General features: G+C 40.3%; 1 protein-coding gene across 1 annotated transcript; it reads right to left on the bottom strand.

The window, feature by feature from the left end:
- Positions 1-11,196: 11,196 nt before the first annotated feature.
- LOC119823286 (peptidyl-prolyl cis-trans isomerase A-like) lies at positions 11,197-11,883 on the bottom strand. Its single transcript, XM_038343209.1, has one exon. It carries the CDS (start codon positions 11,861-11,863, stop codon positions 11,369-11,371), a length of 495 nt encoding a protein of 164 aa, XP_038199137.1. The 5' UTR covers positions 11,864-11,883; the 3' UTR covers positions 11,197-11,368.
- Between the last annotated feature and the right edge of the window lie 5,273 nt (positions 11,884-17,156).

The following is a 17,156-nucleotide window of genomic DNA, read 5'->3' as shown; positions in this document are numbered from 1 at the left end:
ATAAATTCCACAAACTAGGCATGAGGTCTCATCAAGCAAAATGGAAGAACAATGCTGAACGTTGTGTTCAAATAATCTACTTTTCCAGATTTTTTCAAATTTACCAGCAGTACAGAAAAAAATATAGATAACATTTATAGATCCTTTCTTATCACACTGAGGAAAAATCATTCATTCTATTCTTCAATCTCAATTAAAAATATATCTCATATTTAATACTCTTCCTTCAAATAGTCACAAGATCCCAGGATTCACGTGGAGGATCTGCTGAGAAGGTCCAGCCTGCTCCAGCTACTTGCTCTCACTTCTTAATCTAACAGTTGAACCATGAGATGGCTCACTGTGGCAGATCGACACATGCCCATCTCTTCTCTCACCCATGCCATTCTCCTGACTCTTGGAAGTTCTTCAGTAGACTCATTACTAACTGTCGCTGTAAGAAACACTTAGTCCTCAGCCAATGCACTGCACCTTGTCATTGGTTTCCTAGCAAGCGAACACCACTTAATCCTGTACTTTATAAGCATCGGTGCTCAGCATCTCAGACCTTATTTTCTATACCACATGGCAGTACACCATTAATTATGACAGGTTCAAAAAGCTGTGGACTCAAAATATACTACATTTGGGGCAGACTGAATAGACATTAGATGAAGGGTGGAATAATTCTGTCCTTGCTTCCATTCCTGACCCTCACTTCTTCACGTTCCTGAAGCTCTCATTAGCTGATCTGTGCTGTGGTTCACCTCTGCACTCTGCTCTCATCTTCCAAACCAGATGCAATCCCAACGGACACTACTGCAAAGCCTTCAATGGCAGATGGGGCCGGTCATGATTATGTAGACATGATCTGGAGAACTTCCAGGGTTTGCTATACCCACAATCCACAAATCAGGCTCTTGACCTTGAGTGCTAGATCTTTGACGCAGAAAGTAAACCACGAAGGTTCAGTTCCATACTAGGTAAGGGTAACATGCTAGGAAAGGAGTGGATGCACAGATTGAGGAGAAAGCCCACTCACAGCACACCTTTTTTAGCCTTGCCTGTCCATCAGTCTCATCAGCAGTGAATAAGTTAGTCAAGCGTATTTGCAAAGAAAATAGATTCAAGTCAGAGAGGAATAGCAATTTCTCAACCCTGTTCTCAGCAAGACAGAAATAATGCAGACAGCCCTTGGAACCACACACATATACACCCAAACACACTGCACACACACATACATGCAGTTGTGCACACACACACACACACACACACACACACATTAGTAGAGAGCATAAACTAATGAGTGTCAGGTTTTTGTTCATTTGTTTGTTTTTTAAACAAGGTCTTCCATATAGCCTTAGCTTTTTCGACATCAATACATACACCAGGCTGGCCTCAAATTCACCTCTATATCTAAAGTGCTGGGATTAAAGGTACATGCGACCAAGCTCAATGAGTGTCAGATTTTATGAATATTAACTCTGAAATACAAGCAAATGTCTTAATCAAAGTTTCCTTCTCAGTGACTGCAGCGAGGCCTGGCGATGACCCCATGATGAGTTATTCAATGCTTGCTCTTCTTCCTGGTATTATCTCAGCAGAGGTCACTACGATGCCACCTTCAGCATGCTTCTACCTCACAAAGATGAATGCTTCCCTCAAGGCGTACCCCGTGTGGAGTGGATGATACAGTGACTCTGGGGGTGAGAATATCCTTTCCCCAAAATATGTGAATGTGTTCCCTAAGATAGTCAAGGCACAGGTACCCACGTAGTGACTGACATACATTCAGGGGAAACTGAAAGACAAAGAGAGACAGAAACAGAGAGGGACAAAGCGACAGAAAGATAGACAGAGAAAGATGAGGAAACAGAGAGAGGGAGACATAGGAATAGAAAGTGAATGCTAAAAGCATTAAAAATTAGATGCTCAGAGGTAGCACCTGCTGCCTTTGAGCAGCTTTGTGAGTGTTGCTTAGGAACACCAATGTAAGTCCAGGAAACAAGACATCGGCTCCTTCTGACCACTCAGCATTTCTCCTTACATCTTCTCAGATTCCTCCCGTGAATACCATAAATGAATTACATTATTTCTAAGTTTCTATCACAAGCATCATTTCAACGTGTTCACTGTTTACCAGAATAAAATTATAAATTTCAAAACTGGACTTTCATGCAATACCAAAAGTAAAGCAACCATTTGTATCCCTGAAAGATCTAAATTGTGATAGCCTACACAGATCTTCCTATAACTGTGATAGTCTGAGTATAAAATGTCCCTGACAGGCTCCTGTTTGGAGTGCATGCTCCCAGCTGGTGCTGCTGTGGGGAGGCTGTCGGATGGTTAGGGGCTGTGGTGGAGGCGGCTCACTGGGACACGCTTCTGAAGGTGATGACCTGGCTTCCAATTCTAGCCACTGCCTTATAGCTTGTGGTAATACGAGGTGCATTTGTCTCACACCCCCCATGCCTGTCTCGCCAGGATGGACGGAAGCCCTCAGAAAGCAAGCTCCAAATTCGATCTTTCCTTTCTCATTCCTTTCTCAAGTTCTTCTCAGACACTGCGTTACCCTGAAGCACAATGACTTTCCATCATAGCTGTTATATAAAGTTAATTAAGAGTTACACAAGGTTAATTAAAGTTAAACAGAGAATTAAAATAATTATCAGTAAACATTTGCATGACATTCCAGGAATATCACTGTACATTTTTGGAGATGCCATCTTTGTTGTAAAGGTTGAATAATATCTAATCTCTAATGCCTGTCACATTAGCCATCCAGAAGCCCGGGCCTAGAAAAGCTACCGTTATCAAGTTCCTGAGAAGGACGGTGTGGTGTCTGCACATTGCCTGCAAACACTCCGGTAATCATTGCCTACTCATCTGCTTTCATATAAAACACGATCAATGATATTGTGAAATAGTCTGCACAATGTTGCTGAGAGAACACCGACCAAAAAAAAAAAAATGTTCTCTGCATCCAGAGTACAGATGCAGCTTTTTAAAAGTATTTGTGCTTCCTCACTGCTTGAACGTGAAGTAATGCAAAACTTAAGAGTGATTGATGACTGTCTTTCCGTTTTGAAAAATGTTAGAGATTACATCAATGGGAAAGTAATTTTTAAGAATCAAATGCAACGCTTACTTTTGGATAAGCAGGGCAAACTAAATAAGTATGTGCGAACGAGAGAGAAAGGTTTGTGGGAAGAGAGAGGCAGACAGGGATGTCAGAAAGGAAAGCGTGGTTGGCACGCATTGTGTATGTGTCACTAAATAGAATCCTTAAAAGTTGTGTCTTAACCAGAAACATGGTGTGTGCATATGATCCCAGCACTCAGGAGGTTATGGTCTCAGGATACCTGCAGATTCAAGGCCAGCTTGAGCCAAATAGGACTTGAAAACTCATGTATCCAGAACAAAATAAAACAACAACAAAAAATGCACCCTGGTGAAAGAAGTGGTTAGTGGCAATTAAAACACCAGTTTGTCTTAGGAAGAGACAGGACTTCAGCACAATGAAGAAGCGACATTTATGTCGAAGGCCCTGGGAGACTCATATCCTAAATCACCAGGCTCTTTCTCTAGTGTCCCAGTGACTAACGAGTCAGACTGGAGCTCTGCTTCGTCTTTATCGTTTGTGAGCACTGTGAACATCACACCATCTCTAAACAGAAGGATCTGCTGATTTGTACCCTAGTTAGCGAAGAGCCTGGGGGAAAATGGGCTTTCTTGGCACTTTGTGTAGTGCAGATAGCAATAGAACATAGAAGTAGAGCAGCTGCCGAAAGGACCAGTCACTAAAGATAACACAGGATTGATTACAAGCTAAAATAATTTAAATTCTTTTGATCAAAATCTGAAGCAACTGACAGCAACCACCCAGCTTTATGTACAGCCTATTTAAAGAATCAGGGTGGACCTTTCCCAACTTTAGAGATACTTGTACCTCACTATCTTGCACGTGGTAAACAAGGTATTCACGACATAACTAGTTTATGGGGAAGTCAGGAACTGGCACACAGCTTTATGCCTAGGATCATGTAAGTACCATTTTCCTTTTCATATTAGTGATTCTTATAAATACTCAATGTAATGAATGATCATTATAATCAATTCATGTTTCTTTCTTTTTTTTTTTTTTTTTTGGTTTTTCGAGACAGGGTTTCCCTGTAGTTTCTAGAGCCTGTCCTGGAACTAGCTCTTGTAGACCAGGCTGGCCTCGAACTCAGAGATCCGCCTGCCTCTGCCTCCCGAGTGCTGGGATTAAAGGCGTGCACCACCACCGCCCGGCCTCAATTCATGTTTCTTTAAGGAATTCAGCATTCATACAATATCAGTTAATTATCTCCTTCAATTGGTTACCTTTTATTTTTGATCAGTTTCTGTCATCATTTATTTTACATTTAAACAAATCTTATTCAGACATGATTTTCTAACATTTCTTTTACATCTTTGGCGATGGGTTCTTACTCATGTATTACATTTCAAAAAGTCATTTATCGGACAACAGATGCTGGCAAGGATGTGGGTGAGAGGAAACTTCTGCACATGGTAATGAGAAAGCAAGTCTGTCCAGCCACAATGCAAATCAGTATGAATTTTCCTTAAAAATCTAAAAGTATATCTATCTACCATATATATATATATATATATATATATATATATATATATATATATACCCAGCTGTACCATTTCTGAGCATATGCTCAAAGACTTTGAGTCACCATACCACAGAGATACCCACTCATTCATGTTTATTGCAGCATTGTTCACAATAATAAGCTTGGGTGTCTATCAGTAAGTGATTGATTGTATAGAAAAAAATATTCCATGCCCATGCAATGGGATTTTTATCCAGCCATAAAGAAGGGTGAAACTGTATCGTTTTTCTAATAAATGATGACTAGAGATCATATTAAGAACTCTTTATAGGTATTGAACTTGTGTTTGTGTGTATGTGTGCCTGTCTATATGTGTGTACACATGTCAGTGTTGAGGTACTATGTAATTACATTAAGGTGAGCTAGGCAATGACTGAGAAAATGTGTAGCACACTGGGTGTTACTTGATCTACTAATGCCAAGATTCCAACTAGTCTCATTGAAGAATGAGTGTGATACTCATGGAACATAATTTCCTAGTGCACAGGAAACATGTTACAGCTGGCCTCTGTATAATATGAGTCCACAGAGAGAGCTCAGAAAGTTCACTGCAGTAGTTGATGGAATACCTTGCTAGTCCCAGCTGAGCATCAGCTCAAACACAATAATGAAGGATCTTCACCCCTTCCTTTCTTCATTAAGATGTGCTAGAAAGAAAGTCGTATCTCTACAAGACAGGTGTAAGGTCATGGAAAGATTTCAAAGTAGCTAATACTCTAGCTATTTTTAAATGTATAATTGACCTTTATAGACTACGTCAAAAAAAAATAACACTTAAGGAGAAACCAATACTAATTAGTACAGTTTGATGACTATATACTATATGAGCGTATTTAAATATAATATGCTCCATGATGGAAGGCTATATGGGGTGGTACATGCTAATAATCCCAGAGCTGAATGGGCAGAAATGGGGATTTCTGGTGCTCAGCTCAGCCTAGCTAGTAAGCTAGAGCCAATTAAAGATCTGATCCCAAAAGAAGTAGACAGTCTTCCTAGGGAGGATACCAGGTGTGTCCTCTGACATTCAAGTGTTTACACACATACATATACATATAAACATAGTTCACAAATAAAGGATCAAATGTTATTGACAACTAAAAATTAATCTTGATGATAGATTCAGCTCAACTTTGAAAAAAGTCATCAGTATTGGGCATGAAAAAAAATAAAGGGACAAAGTAACACAGAAGTCACACCTGCCATAATCCCCTAGTGCTTTAAGTCATGATGCCATTATCAAAATGCTGCAGCGGTGGCTTCAACATGCACATTGAGCCACATGGCAAATAACACTGGAACATTACGAAATCAGTTACTTATTAACTGATATTTATTTCTATTGACGTTAATGCAATGCTTTTGTAAAAAAAATATTTCATTCTAGGCAAGTGGTGGCACACGCCTTCAATCCCAGCTTTTGGAAAGCAGAGGCAGGTGGATCTCTGTGAGTTCGAGGCCATCCTGGTCTACAAGAGCTAGTTCCAGGACAGCTAGGACTGTTACACAGAGATACCCTGTCTCAAAAATAAACAAAAATGAAAAAATTTCATTTATTTTATTTCATTTGTATGAGCCTTGTGTGTGCATGTACGTGCGCTGCCTGCAGGGCTAGCACCTGCAGAGTCAGAAGACGCCACTGGAACCTTTGCAGCCAGAGCAACAAATGGTTTTGAGCAGCCCTGTGAGTGCCAAGAATCGAATCTTCACCCTCTTCAAGATGGAACATTTTAAGGTAAATTTAAATCTTTTGATGTAGTGTAGCCACAAATGACAAACAAAATTATCTTACTTAGTAAGGCTGTCAAGTGTTCAATTGTAAAGTCTACTTTGAAGTTGGTTTTAAATCTATTGGCCACCAGAGCTCACTTGAGCAGACTAGCACTCAACATGGAGTAACTCTTAACTCGGTTTCCATAGTGATAGCTTTGCACGCAGCGATGCCTTAAATATCTAAGGTATTGTGTTTTTGTTGCTTGTAACAGCAGGCTTGCCTCATGAACAAATCATGCATCTGAAGCACTTGAGCTTCTACTTAAAGATCTATACATCAAGTTTTTTCAAACCTACCATTCTAATTGTGAATAGGACAAAGCCACATACCGTTCTTTGTATTGATGTTTCTTATATTGGAAATGCAGTAAGGATCAGCAAGCTGCTTACAAAATAGAATTGAAGACTAAGGGAATTTGGGAAAGTGAACACACACAGATGTTAAGATCAGAATGAATCACTTCAATGCAACATGTTTGGAAAGAAGGTGAAAATGTGATGTGAAAACCCAGGGTGCGCCATACAAATGGTTAACCTTTGCCCTCTTCAGGCCTCCCATCTCTCATGGAATTGTCTGCCCGAAAGTCAGAAAGGTGGGCTCTATCTGAACCCATGTCGGTGGATTCACCGTTTAAGTGTGGTGGTCATTTCTAAATAAGAAATTTGTGTGACTGAACATCTGTCCGCAACCCTAATGCTAAGGAAATGGAAAATACAGTATTAATTTGGAGCTATGAAAATCTTTAGCTGGTATGACTATCTTCCTTTTCGAACAAAAATAGAATCAGCCCACCATGGTTGCAAGCAGCTTTGTCAACCTAAAGAACTGTGACGTCTTTTTCAGTACGATCGTCCCACATGAAAGATTGCATCAGTTATAACGTTCAAATACCAAAGCAGCCCTTTAATACCCATTTATGTAGATGGGGAAAGTGTGTTTAGAGTCCGTCTAGCCTGGGCTGCGATACTTCTACGGTGCCACACATGTGTTCCATGGACGCCCTTTTATTCTCAAGAGTGCTATGTGATAGTTACCTTGTTTTCTTTCCCTTCTAAGTCTATAAGAAAATCAAAAGCTTTACAGGTTGCTTCCCTTTCCAGAAAAACTAAGTTCCAGATTTTATTTGAAGATGTCTTCTAAGAATACACATAAGATATATACATATATATAATATATATATACATATATAGTTTTTAAAAGTTAATTTCCTCTTAATCTATAAGACTCAGTCACTGTCGAGTGGTGAATTAGGTTTGGATGATGATTATTAGAAATTCTTAAATTTTGAGACGATGATTTTAGAGTTAAGGGATAGCCAATCTTTGGTCAGTGTGATGAATTTGTATATACTTCTAAATTAAACCTCTCTAAAACATTTTCTAATATGGATCTTATTTTCCTATTTGCTATACAACAATACTTCTCTGCCTGTTTCAATTTGCAGTCATAGTAATTGCCATTCTTGCTCATGATTATAGAAATTTTCTGCTTCTCAAATAAATGAGAAAAATAGTCTCATAACCAATGCAACGTACATGAGTACCTGTTTCTCAAGCTCCCTGTATCCTCCCTTAAATGCACTGCTACAAATAGATTGTGTGTGACTGTGTGTGTGTGCATGTGTGCGTGTGTGTGTGTGTGTGTGTGTGTGTGTGTAAATCAGCATCAGGAAAACCATCCATCTTTATTCCACCTATCCTTCCATTTTCTCAGAGAGTCATAGGAACCATAATGATCTCTGAAAAGTCAACGATGAAAAGCACCATGAAAGGAGCTTCTGTCTTTCCCATACAGCCATTCTGTTAAAGTAGAGCCTCCTGTGTTTTCCAAGCATGACAACTGTATTTCATTTACAATTACAATTACCAGACAGTTTTTCATAATTCAGAATGCATTTTATCATGCCCTTTAATGAACACTAGTTTATACGTTTATCACTACTACTTCTTTAATGCTTTAATGCTATTGTTTTGACTGGAGAGTCTTCTGAAAAAGAATCTTCTGGAATCGAGGATGAACATGCATGTCAGATAAGTGTGACTTAAAGCCTATCTTCAAAGTGCATGAGAGAGAATCCTGCTAGAAGTTCACTGTAGCACAAAACACTGAGATTAAATACAGAGGGGCAGAGCCAGTTTTGCTCCTCACTTTTAGAATTTTACATATTATTAGTTGCTTAGAGGACAAACAGATCTGTAATTACCCGTATTTGAAACAGAAATCCATTTTTAGTAATAGGCATATTCAAGAGACACATACACTATTTACTAGAGAAGGCTAGAAGTCTCTCTGTTAGAATACCTTTCTCCTATTGTCATCCCATTTCTCTTGGATGTTCTAAGAGCCCAGCACAATGATCCTGATGATAGGGAGGGGCTGCTGGTGCTTGAGGAGCAGGAGAGGAAGCAACAGCAGCAACAAATATACACCATTCACCTTACTAGCTCCTTTGATGGACCAGAACCTGATAAGCAGACTGTGCGCATTTGGATTTTATTCTTCACTGTATCACAGAGAGCTAAAAAATCAATTACTGTCTTAATAATGAGCAGCTTAGCTATCACGGTTTAAATGATGTGTCTTCCTAACTTAAGTTAAAAAATAAAGCAGGCGAAAATGTGTCAATGATTTGAACAAAGGATCATGAAGCTTTCAGAATTGTTCTTCTTAAGACATCGTCATCGCTTCCCATGCCCCAAAGCTACTCCCAGTCAATAAACCCACTTTATGGATGTTTTAGAAAGTTACAGGTTTTTGTCATTGAAATAGGAAGAAAATAAGAAACATAAAGAGGAAATCGTCCTTTCTTTGGACAGATCACCCTCAGCTGGCACAAGTGGCTTAGAATTAGAGCTGGAGTGCAGTCTGAGCCTTCGTCCATCTCCAGGCGGCTTTATAGAATAGTTTAATTTCAGACTTCTGTATTTAACTGCTTCCTAAAGATCCCCAGCTAAATATTTGAATTCTTATATGGAACAAGTCAGCTTTTTTTTTTTTTTTTTACCTTTGGCCTTCAGCATCCATGTAATCACTCCAAATAATGTGATTTCCAAGCCAGATGTGAGGACATCTACCACCAAAACAAAGGAACAAACAAAGAAAACAAAAAATTGGAGGCTGATGTGACAAAGAAGAAAAGGGGGAGGAGGGAGGGAAGGAGAGGGGAGGGTGGAAGGGAGGGAGGGAGAAAAGGAGGAAGGGAGGGAGGGAGGGAGGGCACTGGGCTTTATATTGTTCTAAATATTTTCCCTTTGAACAACATGAAGTCAAGAAAAGCAGCCAAACTCTCAGAGATAAATGAAAACCCACAAGGATTGGAGGCACTGACTCACACCTTGAAAGAGACCAAAGTTTAATAAAGTTAATGACATCTCAGTACCTAGGCAAGGCACTGTGTCAAGAAAGCAGACTAGTTCGGGAACAGAAACATAAATTCTGTTTTATTGGGCATGTACACAGGCAGTCTTAGGAGATAAGGGTAGAAATTAGGTGAATTTGGGTCATGATATATAATGCTTTTTGGAAGAAGTAGGGGAATCTATAATTAATTCTGAGAGAAGTAAGGAGCCAGCGAAAATTACTTTGCATATTTTTGAGGTCTAATTAAATCTCTGTTTAGGAACATAATTTTTTCATCACCCAGAAATTAGACTTCACAATATCTAACCTTCCAAATGTACCTCCCAGTAAAAGTATCTCAAATTGTCTATTATGTAAATTTAAAAACTTCATATGCCCTGTTAGCCTCATAATAAATTACAAGCATCTTGGAAAGTCTATTACCTTTGTCCAAAATCACCTAGAATGATTTCTTAAAGAATATATCCAGAAGTGTTAACTATACGAAGTAGACTCTGTAGTTGGATAGCTCTCAAAATCCTGGCATTCAGCAGCGCTCACCTAACTCTGAAAACAGCTCATCATTCCGTGGCCCTTTGCTCCTTTAAGTTTTACATAGTTCCTTCAGGTCTGTAGCCATCTGGGTAATAATTACAGAGGTCAGTCATCCCTCTACAGAATTCGATAAACATTTTATGGTCAGGAGCCTGATCTCCCCGTCTTCACTTCTTGCCACATGGAGTGCTAACAAAAGTGCACACTGAGAATCTAGTCTAGGCTTACTGCACACCCATTCTGATTCCCCCGCTGTACGGCACTTTCAGTCTACTTAAGACTCTTATACACTCACCCAAGCGTTTTCTATTCACTGTGTCAGTTTGCATGGAATTTAGGAAACCATTCCTACACTGCTATTTCTCTAGCACCTACAGAGATTCTTTGTGCTGTATCTTCCTTTGGGAGCTGATCCTGTTGTGGGCCAGAAAAATAAGTTCACGGGTGAAAACAATGCAGGCAAGTAATTGTTTCTGCCTTTCACATAAAGTAATCATTGCTGCTTTCCCAAAATTTCTGTCCTGTGTGATACAAGACTGGGAGCACCAGGAACATCTCCACAGCACCAGGTCAAATGCATCCCCGTGATACTTCAAATAAAGCCTAACTCTAAACACTGAGAAGGATTATGTACTTGAATGTAATTGCCCAAGTGCTGCCTCATCAACTTCCTTCATTAACGTAAGAGTTGTTAGCACCTAATTAAATTTATAAAAACAAAAATTTCTTGAGCAGTTTTACTCTATAAAATGCAGTTTTTTAAAAAAGAAATTAAAATGTAGATATAGCTACTCTGTTATTATCATAACTGAGTACCATTTTCAAATGATCAATATTCTGTTTGTAAAGTTTTTTTTTCTTACTTAGTTTGTATTCATAATCATAAACTTAACTCTGCAATCCAGCTAGACTTGAAGGGAAATGAGGAAAATATGGAACCCAAAGAACTTCAGTGAGAGCAGAGATTACAGGGTACTGCGAGCAGATGGGGCTGGGGTGCTCTCCTGAGCTACAGAAGGAATGGTCTGGTGGGTAAGAAGCCCGCAAGTCAAAAGAATTAGAGTTGTCCACAGTCGGAAATGGTGATCTTCTTGCTGGTCTTTCCATTCCTGGACCCAAAACGCTCCATGGCCTCCACAATGTTCATGCCTTCTTTCACCTTCCCAAAGACCACATGTTTGCCATCCAGCCACTCAGTCTTGGTGGTGCAGATAAAAACCTGGGAACCGTTTGTGTTTGGTCCAGCATTTGCCATGGACAAGATGCCAGGACCTGTATGCTTCAGGATGAAGTTCTCATCCTCAAATTTTTCTCCGTAGATGGATCTGCCGCCAGTGTCATTATGGCGTGTGAAGTCACCACCCTGGCACATGAATCCTGGAATAATCATGTGAAAGGAAGAACCCTTATATCCAAATCCTTTCTCTCCAGTGCTCAGAGCACGAAAGTTTTCTGCTGTCTTTGAAACTTTGTCTGCAAACAGCTCGAAGGAGACGCGGCCCAAGGGCTCGCCATCGGCCACGATGTCGAAGAACACGGTGGGGTTGACCATGGCTGCAGCAAGCGGCGAGAAGGGACAGCGGCGTCTGCAAAGCGGCCTGTAAAGTTTTTTTTTTTTTTGTTTCTTTGATTTTGTTTTGTTTTCCAGCTTCACATTTTCTCTGATGAAAGCCTGGATATTGAGAACTCAGTTTGCATTCTTATAGAAATGAAGTAGAAAAGAAAGTTCCCTAGTAGACATTTTATTACTATGTCTATTATCCATTATTTCTTCAGCACTGTATTAAGAAATCTAAGGAAATATGATATGCAGAGAAATAGCCAGGCCAGGGAGAACACAATAAAAGTAGATAAAGTCATTTTTGCCCTCAAGGTGTCTGCTCTTAATCTGACTTTTACTCCTTACTTTTCGGAACTAGAGCAGAGCTCTTACTTGAGTTAAAGCATTACCTACTTCAACTATGTGCCTTTTGACCCAGTCTCTCCATTTCATAGAAAATACAACAGTCCCTCAGACGAGAGGGGAAAAATGGGAGCTTAGCTAAGAGCTAAGTGCAGACTCCTTAGACATTAAACTAGCTGCCTGGAAACTAGATCTCTGTTGTCTTTCCATATGCTGTGTCTACTAAGTGTAAGAATGAAAGAAATCAGAGGCAGTGAATGCCCACAGTTCAACATACCCAGATAGAATACATTGGAGATCAGGCAAGCTAAGGCTGAAAAAGACACTTACATTCATCCCTCTGACCCCACGAACTCCTTGGCCAACTCAAAAGGAAAGAACTCCAGGAAAATCAAAGTCAACTTGTGCCTTAGAATTTTAATCGCTGCAATAAAACATTGTGAGTCAAAACCATTTGAGATGCCAAGTGTTTATTTAACCTTATGGGTTGTAGTCTATCTTCAACGGAAGTAAGGGAAGAAGTCAAAGCAGGAACCTGGAGGCAGGAACTGATGCAGTAGCCACAGAGGAGAGCTGCTTCTTCATGGCTTGTTCAGTATAAGAAATAACACAATGGGCCACCTGCCCGTGGGGTGGTACCTCCCACAGAGACCCGTGCCTTCCTATGTCAATCTTCAATAAAGAAAATGCACTATAGGCTTGTCCACAAGCCAATCTATTGGAAACATTTTCTCACACAAGGTTCCCTCTTCCAAAATGACTCTAGCTTGTTGACATGAAAGTAGCCAGCAGAACTGGTCCCTTGTCAATTTTGCACGCAAACACAGACCTTTTCTTTCTTGTTGTTTTTAAGATGATATATTATTAAATATCACAAAATAAGACATATTATGAAATTGAAAGTCCAGTCAGTAGAAACTCAACTTAAAAGTTCAGTCTCTTCAAAATATCCAAAGTCTCTAAATATCCTAGTCTCTCTAAAAATTCAACATCTTGTTCAAAGTTCAAATTCTCTTAACTTTGGGCTCCTGTAAAATGAAAATTGGTTAAATCCTTTCTAATTTTAGTAGGGAAGAGCCAGGGTATGGTCACAATAAAATTAAAGAAGAACCAAAATCCAACAAATTGAAGATCAGTATCAGACTTCTCAGATTCATTCATGATCTTCTGGGCTCCTCCAAAGGACTTGGGGCCAATTCCCTGGCCCCACCCTCCTCAGCCCACACAGTGTGGTCTCCGTGGCTCCGGCCAGCTCCACCCCATATGTGCTGCAGGCCTGGGAGTAGTCTGATTGTATTGGTATCTCCATAATGCTTTGGTTTCCAAAGTAGTCAGGCTGTGCGTTCAACAGTAATTTTTTCTAGGCTCTCTCTAGGGACTTGAACCCTGCAACATGATGCAAAGCCACAGTCTCTCTCCACAGCCCCTTTAAAGGTCTTTTACCATAACTGGGGCTGCATATTACCCAATGGTCTGTCCCAGCCGCTCTCAATGAAACCTTCATGCCTTCAAAACCAGCAGCACGTGGGTGACTCTTAAACTACCAGGTTTGGCTGCCAACACAAGGTACAGAGTTTCTGACCTTTGGCTCACAGTCTCCATGTTCTGACTCTGAGGAAGCACTTCCCAAATTTCACCTCTTTGATGCTGGACTCTTCTTAATCTCTAGTCTGATTCTCTAGTCTCTGGTGAATATCATCCACTGTCTCTGCCAAGTAAAAGATTTACTTTAGTAGCACTAGGGTCTTCTCTATCACAGCGGATTCTTCAGCTCTGACTGACCAGACACCACAGATTAACACAAAACATCACACAATGGCCCAGGAGTCTTACAGAGACTCTAAAAATTTCCTTCTGAAGCTCCCCAAGCCAACACTGTCTGCAACAATCTCAGCAATCTTCTCTTCCAAACTTCCACAGCAATAATAATAATAATAATAATAATAATAATAATAGTCCACTGAGCTCTGAGCACCCAATCGCTTTTCCAGTCCAGTGCCCCCAAATCCTTCCAGAATCCTGCCCAAAACCTGGTCAGGCATATTAGAAAAACACTATCACCTCCGCTACCACTTTTTTTTGTGTTAGTTAGACTTTCTACTGTAGTAATAAAACACCTTGGGGAGGAAAATCTCACAGCTTGTAGTTCCTCATCCCGGTGAGCAAAGGCAGGAACTCTGGGCAGGAACTGATGTAGAGACCACTAGGAGTGTCGCTTATTAACTTGTTCCATATAGTTTGTTCAGCTTGATTTCTTAAAACACCGAGAACCAACGTGGTGGTATAAACCACTGTGAGTGGTGCCCTGCCACTTCAGTCTTCAGTCAAAACCAAACAAACAATAAGAAGAGCAAATCAACAACACAAACAAGCAAAAACCAGAAGGCGTCTCATCTGGGGTTTTCCTTCCAAAATGATTCTAACGTGTGTCAGGTTGACCTAAAACTACCCAGCGTGCCTCGGTGACTGAACGGCTACTGAGAAAAGCAGCACGAACTGAGGAATGTGGAATGTGGGGCTCTTGTCCATGGGTGCCCCGGCCATCTAGCATCCATAATGATATGCTTTGGAGAAGTCTGGAGTCTGTGTGGCGTTCACTTGGAGCTTTGTAAAACGGAACTTCCCGAAGGAAGTTTACTGTCATGGTTAGAAGCCCAGTGGGTGACAGTGTGACTAGAAGAGCTGGAGGAGCTGGTTGTCCGGAGGTTCTGTCCTGGGTTAACTGATTGCCCTCATCTGCTTCCAAACTTCATTTGTGGCTTCAGCTGCCAAGGAAGGCTTTGCATCTAACCACAGGAGGCTTACATCTGGACACCAGATTTCTTCGTTTTTTATATACATCGATCATATCCTCTGAGAAAGGACATGGATCCATTCAGCTTTAGCTGCGGCAGTGTTTTAAAGTAACTTACGACTTTATGTGTTCAGATGAATATTTTCTATATATGTGTATACACATATGTGGATCCCTGTTTCATTTTAAATCATCCTTCTGTAACAAAACATATTCATATTTAATCCTATAGAAGAGTTATTGGAGTTTAAATAGAGACTTTTGTATCTGAATCGTTACCTAAAAGTAGGCATGAAGGGACTAAGAATGCAGGGTTCTTAGCTAATGTGGAAGATCCTGGGTTCAGTCTCCAGCAATGGTATATTAATTATAATTAATTAATGGCAGTTAGTCACAGTCTTTCATTTTGAAGGTAATGACTTCATTGGCAGTTATGATTTGTACTGAATTTACAATAAAGTATATAATCTCTATTATAACACATTTAATTTTGCTTTGAATGGAGAATCTATTACTATAGATCCTTAATGTTTTCAAAAACTAGATCTTACCACTTGCAAACTGCGCTTTTTGCTCACCATCTATGCAACAGCATGATAAAATATTAATATATGCTCTGAATCATAATTCTATAAATAACAATTTTCTAAAAGTGTATGGTCATCTGTGGCTGTGAGCTCACCCAACCTCACTCCCTTCACCGCCTCTCCTTTCCACACTCATCCTGCTTACAATGTGTGTTTCAGCAAAAATGCTAAATCATCACACAGTATTGATTTCCAAACTTAGCTCCACAAATGTAAAACAATTACTCTGGCTGTGCCTAGATTCTTCTCAACTTGTTCACTTTCCAGAGGTCTGCAGTGACAAGAACAAACCTTTTACTGCTGCAGACTGACCTTTCCAGTACAGCTAACGGGTTGAAGAGGAGAGGCACAGCACAGAATTTTATTTTCAGAAAAATTTACTTTTCATTTTACATACCAATCCCAGTTCTCCCTCCCTCCCCTTCTCCTGCTCCCTCTGCCTCCCCACTTCCCACCTCCCATGTACTTCTCAGAGGGGGTAAAGACTTCCTTGGGGAGTCAACTGTTGTAGGATATTTTTCTCTCTTGGTTCTTTGAGGGGTCCACTACCCAGTTCCTAGATAAATCACACATGGAGGCTCATTCTTAGTTATGAATGCCCACCCAGAGCTTGGCTTGTTTCTTGTAAACTTTTCTTAACTTAAATTATCCCAACTACCTTTAGCCTCTGTGCTTCTATCTTTTCTTTTTTCTGTTTCTTCCTTCCTTCCTTTCTCTCTCTTTCTCTCTTTCTTTCTTTCTTTCTTTCTTTCTTTCTTTCTTTCTTTCTTTCTTTCTTTTTTCCTCTTTCTTCCTCTTTCTTTCTTTCTACTTTCCTTCTTACTCCATGGTTGGCTGGTATGTCCTTCTCTCCTTGTTCTGCATTGCTTCTCATTCTCCTCTCAGATTTCGCCTTCTCTTTATACTCTCTGCCTACTAGTCCCACCTATCCTTGCTCTTGTCTTGCTATTGGCTGTTTATCTCTTTATTAGGACCATCAGGTGTTCTAGACAGGCACAATAACACAGTTTCACAGAGATAAAAAAAATTCAGCATAAGCAGAAGTCAAACAGCTGAAAATAGTATTTCCCAACAGTCAACAAAGTCTGGCATACCTACTTGAGGCAGGTCCAAGCTCCCCACTCTACCACCACCAACCCAGTAGCACAGCTGAGCAAGGTATTCCACCATTGGGAATGGGCTCCATAAGCTGGTTCATGTACCAGGAATAAATCCTGGTCCCACTGCCAGCCCCGCCCCTAACAGATTAAACCACACAACTGTCACCCGCATTCAGAGGGTCTTGTTTGGTTCCATGCAGGATCCCCAGCTGTCAGTCCACAGTTTGTGTGGAGGTCCAGAAATGTGAAGCTGTTTCCACATTGACCAGTGGTGGAACTTACCTCTGTTCTTCAAGGCTATTGTCTTTCTACCTCAAGTAAAGATCCCACCTAGATTCAGACTAAGGAGTTCTGCTCTCTCAGGGTTATTGTCAACAGGTGTGACTAATAGCCAGACCTTGTATTTCAGGAATAGAGAAGCAGATATGTTTCTATCACAAACAAAAGTCTAAGGATCCAAC

The sequence above is a fragment of the Arvicola amphibius genome, chromosome 9 (assembly GCF_903992535.2).
Source record: "Arvicola amphibius chromosome 9, mArvAmp1.2, whole genome shotgun sequence".
NCBI lineage: Eukaryota > Metazoa > Chordata > Mammalia > Rodentia > Cricetidae > Arvicola > Arvicola amphibius.
This window is presented reverse-complemented; position numbering and strand designations above follow the sequence as displayed.

Coding starts and splice junctions, on each gene's coding strand:
- LOC119823286 (XM_038343209.1), bottom strand. CDS start 11,863: ATGGTCAACCCCACCGTGTTCTTCGACATCGTGGCCGATGGCGAGCCC.